This window comes from Nothobranchius furzeri, chromosome 4, assembly GCF_043380555.1.
Source record: "Nothobranchius furzeri strain GRZ-AD chromosome 4, NfurGRZ-RIMD1, whole genome shotgun sequence".
Lineage (NCBI taxonomy): Eukaryota > Metazoa > Chordata > Actinopteri > Cyprinodontiformes > Nothobranchiidae > Nothobranchius > Nothobranchius furzeri.
The window spans coordinates 51,589,861-51,600,127 of record NC_091744.1 but is presented as its reverse complement, the minus strand read 5'-3'; the positions used below and the strand labels follow the sequence as shown (position 1 = coordinate 51,600,127).

Sequence of the window (10,267 nt, the reverse complement as noted above, 5' to 3'; positions counted from 1 at the left end):
CAGAGACCCACGGAGACAACCTTGACCTCCCTGACATCTGTGTCTCCTGGTTTGGTTGGGGTGGACTGAGGTGGAAAGACCTTCTCCCCTTCTTTTTCCACTCCCTGCATGGAACAGCAGCTCTTCATGTCCTCATCATCCACTGCGGTGGCAATGACATGGGGGTGGTCAGCAGTGTGAAGCTGGTCAACATGATGAAGGAGGGCCTGCACCGGCTTCACCTTCTCCACCCTCATATGACCATCATCATGTCGTCCATCACCCAAAGGTGTAGATAGAGGGCAGGTGTAAAACCTGCCAAAATTGAGAAGGCCAGGAGGTTTGTCAACAGTGTTATGGCTACTTTTATTTCTAGTTTAAATGGTGCCGTTGTTGTGCATCCTCACATGGCTTTATAATAATTGTAGGCAGACAGGAGACAGAGCTGATGGAGGTTCTCAGTCATCGAAGGATGGCTGAAGGCTTTCCAGGAACAGGAGATGTGGTGTTGTCTCTTCTCTCTCTATTCTGCCAGATGAGCTGGTAGGTTACAGGTGTGTGAGGACATCCTCATGCTGTCATAACCAGATGACAGGAGTTATCAGGTGATCAGCCAGGCTAATGATGAGATGCAGAAAGAAAACAAATCATGCAGAAAGAAAACAAATCCAGGACAGTGTACAGTAATAAAAATAATATGTGGTGTTGCTCACCTTATGTGCTCTTATAGAGTTATTAACGTGTGCCTGCCTCATGGTGTAGAGTCCATATTTTGCTGAGTGTCCTGCAGTAATGCAGGTTATTAGTTAATTTACTTTTGATAGCAAAAACAAAATATTTAATTTAAAAGTTATTTACCAGGTGAATCAGCTCACACGTCACCACCAAGTGTCACAGGGCCTGAATCAGTAGCCTCCTTCATGATGTAATCACATACTTATTTAATTGTTAATATCTTAAAAATTCAGAAATGTTTTAATTTTTTTACCTTGAACAGTTCACTGAGCTTGCACTGTCACTGAGATGGAAGCTGGAATCAACAGCAGACACTTCACATCTTGGTCTTTTCAGGAGGTGTGGATGCTGCTCTGGGACCTTCTGGAAGATGAATTTCTGTCATGGTCCCTGTGTCACAAGACACTGAGGCTGTGAGCTGTATAAAAAACAAAGAAGCAGCACATTTATAAACGTTTAAAAGAGCATAAAATCACTTGTAACAATCTGTAAAACAAATTAAAACTAGAAGGTAATAAAATGTTTACATAGAAGATTATTAAAAATAATTCACCTTTGCTACGGGTAACACCACGTCAGCCTGGACAAGTGCATTCTTGCAGATTACTAAATCAGTCTGTTAGCCAGTGTCTTGGGTAGATTTAGCCTGAAAAAAAAAATAGAAGCACATTGATGTTTATAAAGTCAGATAAAATACAAAAGAAACTGTCCCATATAGGCACTTTATAACATTCCTAGTGTGTGATGTTATTATAACGTAAAAGTCAGTCACATATGATGTGGAGAGCCTGAAATGCGACCTCCTGAACAGAATTCCTCACGGAACCGGGTCACGCTGTGCTGGATTTCACGCTGTAATGCTGTCTGTCAACTAGTGCTGCGTCAGTTAGAGTCACTGTTGCAGAATTAACGACTGACACAAAAACAACCCGCATTTTCTCTGAGCCTGACAGTCATGTGGACCGTTTTGTCGGCCAGGGCTTCGAGACATGGACGTCACTAGGATTGAGATATAGGGGGGGCTTAGCCCCAGGAGCTTGACCTCGAACGTTTTTTGTCACACCCTGCAAAAACTTTGTCAATTAATTCATTATCTGAAGAAAATCTAACAAAACCTATTATTTTATCACTTTCCTTTCCTACTTTTGTGCATTTTCTCTCTTCTTTTTATAAAAAATAACACTTAATCAGTTAATTAGTGGGGTCTATGTTGAAGAAAGATTTTATGTAAGTCCATTAAAAATTTGATATGTTATATTTCCAAATAAAGCTATTCATTTCAGTCTACTGCACTTAACAGAGGGAAATGTTGTAGTCATTTATTTAATTTGTTTAATTACAACTTGTTTAATTATAAATGTTACTGAAATGTGACAATAAAGAACAAATGAATAATTGTCAAACTTTTATTCTGCAAAATGAGTGTGCAGTTGACAGTTTTAATATATGAATAACACTGCTATGATATGGAATAAAGGAGTATGTAATTAACTATTACAAGACAAAATAACAGTATATATGAAAATATCCAGCAAGTAGTAGAACTTATAATACAGAAAGTCAACTATACAGATACAACTTGACATAAGGTTGCAGGTCAGATGATAATTATAGTTTTTTTTTTTCAAATTCTCTTACCTGTTCACTCCTAAATAGAAAACTGTTCAATTTTGCTTGGGAACTTTGTGCTCAGGTAAATGCTCATAACGATGTGCTCGCCCCTGTTTTCTCTGTAGATCACTGGCCTTGACCATGCAGATCTCCCCAGCATCAACCACCTGGTCTCTCTCCTGTTCCTCACTCACTCTCTTAAAAAATCTTCGTATATCCATCTAGCCAACACAATGAAAAACATTTTCAATTTCTAATGCCAAGACAAATGCTGCTATGCCATTTAGTTTTCACTCACAATAACTGAAACAGCCATTGGTGGATAGATGGTACAGAATATGGACAACTGTTAGCCTAATATAGCCTATGTTTGGTTGCTCATGATGATGGCATTTTCCATAATATCACATTAAGCTGCCAAAATTTATGTTAAAGTTAGATGAGTACAATATCTCCTTCCTTTCCCATAGGTAAACATAGGAAATATTAAGCAATTGACAACCCACATGGAAAGAATTCATATAAACATATAGGTTTTAATATATGTTTTGATGTAGCTTTTGAATATATGTGACATATATAAAACTGGCTGTTTACTATATTATAGATACATATATGTACCTATAATATATATATTATAGAAAAAATATATAATATAGAAAAATGGTCAATAATATACACATTCGGCCATATTCAGATTCAGGTTTTTAGTGTGGAGTGATTTTTGTGCCACCAACTGGAGCGTGCAGTGATCAATCTGCAAAAGCACAACCTGCTCTGCAGTCGTATGCAGTCCTATCTCTGCATGCTCAACTCCGTCCCTGCCTGCACAAATATCCCTGTTGTTGCTCAATTTGCAATTTACAAAGCAATGTAGCCTCTCCGTCAGCCAATCAGACAGCTCTCCATTATGCAATCAAAGCATGTCCAGGAAATACTGCCAGGAAAATTGCACTTTTTTCAGATAAAGAGGACTTTATATAATTATATTTAATTAGGTTGATTAACCCTCCTCTTTTCCTGGGACATTTCCACTGTTCACTTCCTTTTACACATCAAGGGCTCATTTATGTCTAACCAAACAGAGAAGAAACACTTTATATGTTGAAATTAAAAGTCCTCTTTAACTGAAAATAGTGCAATTTAACAGTTTTAGGAATGGGCAATGTGTCTTTTCTGGAAGTCAAATATGGTCACCGTAATCATGACACATGAATTACAACAAAGTATTTTGCAGGCAGTGGATGGTGACTGGTAGCTAACCAGCAGCAGAAAGCAGTTCAATTAGCTGTTAAATGGGTGTTTTTCTGTAAAGCAGTATTTCCTGGACATGCTTTGATTGGATAAAACAGAGCTGTCTGTGATTGACAGTTGGAGAGGCTACTTGTTGAGGAGAGCAGGGAGAGATTTGCATCGCAGAGACAGAGTTGAGCCCACAGAGCGGGCTAAAGCTCCTGCACACAAGCGCAGAGCAGGTTCTGTTTGTGCAGACTCATTACTGTACGCTCAAGTTGGTGGCACTAAGTCACTCAATGAACTGGCTGGCTCGTTAATCACGTCATTTCAGGGGAGTTTTCCGACCATTTAACTATGGCGCGGCTTTTCATTATGGTTTGCGGCATGTAAACATGCTAGCGGAGTTAGCATTAGCATGTCGGTGCGGTAGCATTTTCCTCTCTCGTCTGAACTATAACCTTGAAATATTAACGGTGTGCTGCTGCTGCTGTCTTACCCTAATGTGATGTTGAGTGACTTACAAGAGCGCTGAGCAGGGTTTGCTCATCGATATAAAGGTTTTGCTGTATAACCCCTGCCCCTGACTTGTCAACAAAGCTGCCGGGCTTAAGGGGAGGAAGTCCTTTCTTGATACTTCCTGTGTGCGACGGTGTAGTTCTATATTCATTATTATTTCTGTTTCAGACTAAAAAAAACTCATGTACCAACTACACGTGTCGTGATTGTGTTGAGCATGTAGATGTGAACAAATAAAAAAAAAGTTAACTGAAAAAATAAAATAAACCAAAATGATAGGGGGGCTTGTGATTATTTTAGGGGGGCTGAAGCCCCCCTAAAACGGACCTAACGACGTCAGCGCTTCGAGATATGTTCCGATTCGCCGCTGATTCTAACCTTACATCCCGTTCCACATTTTGTGAACTTGACAAATCAGCCCGAAGGCAGTGCAGGCTGATATTAGCTAAATGGAGTGAACCACGTCTCTCAAACTTTGCATTTAGGAAGGGAATTGTCTTTAGAAGATGTTAAAACTTTTATTTAGCTTACTCACCTCAGACTGGAGCCCGTCATGGTGGGGGAGCAGAGTCAGTGGGCTGTATCTAAATCGCGGAAGAGCCACGGTGGGCACAGCCTCCCTCTTGGAACGGAGACGTGCAGAATCGCGGGTAAAATGCTGGTTGCAAACTACAGCACCAGGCGGGAGCTGAATCTTTTCCAGACACGCAACCACTGGCGCCTAATTTCTAAGTCCAGCGGAAAGGAGTGCAACCCGACAGAGCTCCGCAACCATACTACACTACACCATCTCACCATGCTAACACGATATGGAGCACTAAACCCGAACTACTTTCCTAATTACACTAACAGCCAAACAGTAACTAAACTACAATATCCAACAGCCAAGCTAACACTAAATAAGTATGTATAACACTAAAAGCTATGCTAAAGACTAGGATATGCTAATGCTATATGCTAATGCTGAACTACAGCTAGCCTCCTACACTCGCTTGCAAATCCAACTCCCAGCGTGGCCGAGACGCTCGATCCTTTTATAACTTTGACAGAGAGCTGCTACGTAGTACTCTACTGGTTTACGTAGTATCTTACTCTTTAGCCATTGGCTAAAATTTATTCAAAATGAGTCAAATTCTATGTTTTAAGCTGAAGGTGGAGCTATACTGTGGAATTTAGGCAGAATTTTTAATTTTTAAAGAAAATGCACCAAAATGCTAAAATAATGAATACACACATTTAAAACACTATTAGACACTCATTTTTACAGTTCATCAGCAAAAAAAGTTAATTTAGACGTTACTTGCTCTTTAACCATTGAGCTTCATCATCCTGGTCTCTTATGCGTCTTCGTGTGCGCAGAATTATGCTTAACATAAGTCCTATCAGTGTGAGGAATTCTATCTCTTCGTCTGCCATGTTTGACTGAATGGCTTTGTTTGGGTAAAAGACGCATGTACGCCCGCCGCACTATGTCCCCCCCCCCCCCCCCCCGGACATCTGGAACTTTTCCCTGCTGTGTGAAGGCAGCTGAAAGGACAAGTTCCGGTACAAAAGTGGTGTGTCTGAAAACACAGTTCTGGTTAAAAACCAGACTGAAAGACTGAATTGTCCACACATATTCCGGAATGTCAATCTGAAAGTCCGAGAGCTTCGCGAGCGGTCAGCCCGCGCAGCAGCTAGGCGCCGCATCGATCAGACATGCACATGGCTGACCGCCGGGGAGAACCGGGTGAAAGAATGGAACACAGAAGTGTCCCTCCATGAGCTCTGTCATATTTCAACCAATTTTTATGTAAAATGCACTGGGTTTTACCCTTTTACCCATCGACATATGCCCTATTAATTATTTTACCTTATTTTACATCTAAATTTCATGCTTAAACAGTACATGCTACATGTTAAAATGATAGTTAGCTAGCTACTTCGATAAACTCAGCTAGTAAAAAGGTGGCAGTGACCTAAAATACATAAATATAATTTAACTTACCGAAAACAATGAAGTGGAGACTCCCTGGACGCTCTATTAGTGCAATTAATACCGCAGCAAGTCATTTTGTCCAACAATTGCACAAATAATATCCAAAAAAGAATACAAAAACAGAGACTCAATATGCCGGAGCAGTTTCCAAGCCAGACTGAGGCTCTACTGAGGCCTTTCCACGGAGCTAGCTCTGTGGTCACGTGGGTCTGAGGCGGCAGTCACGTGGGTCTGATGCTCATTAATTATACAGAATTTTAGGTTTTTAATACTAAACAGAAGAGTGAGAAAAAAAAACTCACCCCCCTCACAGTTGTCATGAGTGTAAACTAGATCATTTAAACCAAAAACATGTTTTGGTACCAGGCTGTAAACATGCTTATTTCTGCTGTGAATTTGGTATTTTGAACATGGGAATCAATGGGGATTTGCTCGCTTCTGACACCAGCTCCCAGCGGATGAGGGTGGAACTGCAATTTTTGCTACTTCCGGGTTTTACTCAATTTTAGAGCTCCATTGTGGGGGCTTGGTCACACACCATAATACAGAGTTTGTTGAACATGGTGACTGAAGCAGAGTTAGCTGCGGATCTTTCCTCTGTTCTTAATGACTTGGACACGTCAGATGCCATTTTTGACCACAGCTAAAGAACTACAGCGTCGCGGACGTCACACACGGTGACGCTCTGTTTCTCATAAACAATGAAGACAGCGGCGGAGTTTGCTGCAGCTCTTTCCTCTGTTCTAAATGCCTTGAATGTCTTTAAAACCACAACTATTAGAAGCGCTAAAAGCATTTCTTCTAAAAAAAAATAAAAGATGTTTGCGTCTTTGCCAGACACCATTTTTTACTACAGCTAGAAAACTGCAGAGCAGTGTTAATTTTGACAGGAAATTTTAATTGTATTTTAGTCTTAGTCTTTTGGCTAAACATTAATTTTAGTCCAATTTTAGTCATTGGATTTATTTTAGTTTTAGTCCCATTTTAGTCGACGAAAATAACAAGTAATTTTAGTCGATAAAAATAAGCAATTTTAGTCAACAAAATGCATGTATTTTTTCTAATGAAGTAATTTCATACTTTTGTATAGAGCACGGAAAAACTAGTGTAATTTAATACACAGGGTCCAAACTCTTAACCACCACTGATCAGATATAGCACACACAGCTAAGAACATAGAATATTTGAATAAAAAAACACTTCACATGTTTAACACTTACGTGTTTAATAAAAAACAAAAAGCACACTGGAAATTACAAAGGTGCTCTTTTTAGCAATTGCACAACAAGAATTTACAAGAACAGCAAATTTAAACATGTTAACCCTGAGTCTGTAGATATTCACTTGTTACAACACAGGCTCAACCAAACAGTGTGAATATTTATTTGCTGCTATTCATTTTGAGAAAAGCACTTCATGCTAGTGTGACCTTTTCTCGGTTGCGTTTCCCTCTAGTGAGGTCACCTGTGATACTGAACACTCTTTCTGCAAAAGATTGAGAAGCTGGCATTGCCAATATATCTAATGCTAATGGTTTCAGGCTGTGATAAAATGTGTCACATTTTCCAAGCCAAAACTCCATTCCCGTTTCACAAGTGATTGACTGTGAGAGCTCTTCCTTATACTGGCTTATCTGCTGTCTAACACTACACTTGGAAGATTTTGTTTAGGCTTTGTTCCGAATTTGGAGAGAAACCTAAAGACTGGTTGTCTGGAGGAGGAGGAGGCAGATGATGAAGAGGAGGCGGCGGCGGGTGGTGCCGGTTCAGGTCCATTCAGTTCCTCCAGATCAGAGTGGTTCTCCTGTGTCTGAGAGCACCGAACAACATACCCTTCTGCCTGCTTGAGCAGCTCCTGAATGTTATCATCAGCCACATTGAGGAGGGTCTGACACACAGTAGGATTGAGAAAGCAAGCAGCTGCTACAAGTGGGGAAAACTTGTCATCTGAGGGATCAAGTACCCAGGCAAAACGCTGGTTCACATTCCCTTCCATTTTACGGGCTAGAGCAGCAACATCTCGACTTGTGTTTTGTTCCACATCTGCCAGATGGCTGAGTAAATCAAAGAAAGCAGGGAGTATTAATGACATCGACACTGTGTCACTCTGAAGAGTTTGTGTGCTCAGCAAAAGGCTGCAAAAGTTCTTGCATTGACTTCAGCTTCTGCCACTCAGTTGAGAGCAAGCAGTCCCATCCCATCTCGTTTGCTACTTCACAAACAGATTCTTTAACTTTGAGGAGACGTGCAACCATTTCATAAGTACTTGACCAGCGTGTGGGGCAGTCATTCACAACAGTTAGGCCGCACTCATCCAAAATCTTCTGTGTTGCGACTGATGACTTGCGAAAAAGTTTCACGATTGATCGGACTTTGTTCAAGACTCTGTTGATGCTTTCCTCCTTGTTTATCATGTGGACAACAAGCTGCAGCATATGGACGACACATGGCATCCTGTCCATGCCCATGTCCTGACACTGCAGGTTTTCTGTCTCCTTGGAATCACTTTCACTTCGGATGGATGCATCTGGATCATCGGAGCTGGAATCTTCATCTTCTGGAGCACTATGTTTGAATGCTGCCACCATATTGCTACCATTGTCTGTTATTACGGTGAGAACTTTCTCATTTAGGATCCCCCATTCTTGCATGCACTTTTCCACACATGCCTTAATGGACTGGGCAGTGTGCAGATGGTCAAGTTGTTCAAGAGCTAGCAGTAAGTGTTCTGGTTTTTGTTGTTCAACACAGAAAAAGCAGCAACTTATGCCAAGGAATGATGCTGTCAGTCCCTTTTTAGTCCACAGATCAGTCCCAATACATACTTTTCTGGCACTAGACAGTCTTTTCTTAAATGCAGCTTTTTTGTTTTCATAGTATTTTTCAATTAGATTACTTATCTTGGTTTTCTTTGGCACAGTAAACTTCTTATCCAAACTTTCCATCAACAGAATAAAATCCTCATCTTCTACTGTTGTGACCGGCAATCCTGTACATCCAATCCATGTAGCGATAGCCTCTTCTTTAATTTGTTGTTCTTTGGCATCACTCTTGTACTTTGTAGTACTTGTAAATGCGTCCTCAATGTTCTGGTTGGACATTTTTGCCTTTTTGGTAGCTGGTTGGCCACCATCAGCAATGGTTTTCTGCAACTGCAAAAAAATAAAAATACACAATTAAAACATTGACTTTCTAACAATGATTTACCTATTGCTTTTTGAGATTTCATACATTATATATATATATATATATATATATATATATATATATATATATATATACATATATATATATATATATATATACATACACACACACACATAAACATCTGTGCGGGCTCGGGACTCGGATCATATTAGTGCAAACCAGACATTGTGAAAATTATAAACAGCCAACAGCATGCTTCACTTTACTGGTCTAGTCCTGGTTTAGAGCGCACGTACAGCGAGCGGCTGTGACCCAAAAAGTACCAGAACCGCTCACGGTGCATGCGCAATCATGCATCAACACTGCTCGCCCGCTATTTCCCTAATAACACACGTTATAGTCATGAAAATATGGTACTTCCGAATTTTTATCCCAACATGACAGTGTTGATACAGTTTTATTTGCCTGTATATTACTTTTCGGGTCGTCACGTGTACAACATTTAAGTGGATTTACCTCGGAGAAAATGGCGAAGTGGCCATTCTGTAGATGCCTCTTCAGATTCGTTGTGTTCTTTCCTCGGAACGACAGTCCACACTCTCGGCATGTAGTTTTGGTAGCAATGTTATCATAAGAAAAATGACTCCACACATCTTCTCTTCTTTTTCGCCCAGCAGTTAACATTTTCCTCTACTCCTTCTTCTTATGCCGTTGATATATTCAGTGAGCTATGTTTAGAACACAGCGCATACCTGCCCCCTTATACTATTCAGGGTCTGTCTTCTCTCACGTCGTCCCGCACGTTCACGGCACGCCACGCCCCTTGTCTTCTACTACGTTCGCATCTCACAACAACACAATAGTCGCACCGCACCATAGAGCGCCATGTAGAAGAGCGTCATCGTAGATTTTCGTCTCGTCTTTCATTCGTTGACTAAAAGTTTCAATCAATTTAATTATCGTCTTCGTCTTTTTCCAAGCTTTTATTTTGAATTTTTGTTTCATTTTCGTCTGTAAATATATTTTCGTGACGAAAAAAAAGACGAAAATATTTTTTCAACAAAAT

At 40.3% G+C, this 10,267-nt stretch overlaps 1 protein-coding gene and 1 long non-coding RNA gene across 2 annotated transcripts; both read right to left on the bottom strand.

Moving 5' to 3' along the window:
• Positions 1-374: 374 nt before the first annotated feature.
• On the bottom strand, positions 375-914 carry LOC129153506 (uncharacterized). Its single transcript, XR_008559493.2, has 3 exons — positions 838-914; positions 693-763; positions 375-597 (listed from the first exon to the last, which is right to left on the bottom strand). It is a non-coding gene; the product is annotated as an uncharacterized lncRNA (long non-coding RNA).
• Positions 915-7,732: 6,818 nt separating this feature from the next.
• On the bottom strand, positions 7,733-9,949 carry LOC129153667 (uncharacterized). The gene is made up of 2 exons (XM_070550652.1): positions 9,718-9,949; positions 7,733-9,206 (listed from the first exon to the last, which is right to left on the bottom strand). Exons 1-2 carry the CDS (start codon positions 9,883-9,885, stop codon positions 8,157-8,159), a joined length of 1,218 nt encoding a protein of 405 aa, XP_070406753.1. The 5' UTR covers positions 9,886-9,949; the 3' UTR covers positions 7,733-8,156.
• Between the last annotated feature and the right edge of the window lie 318 nt (positions 9,950-10,267).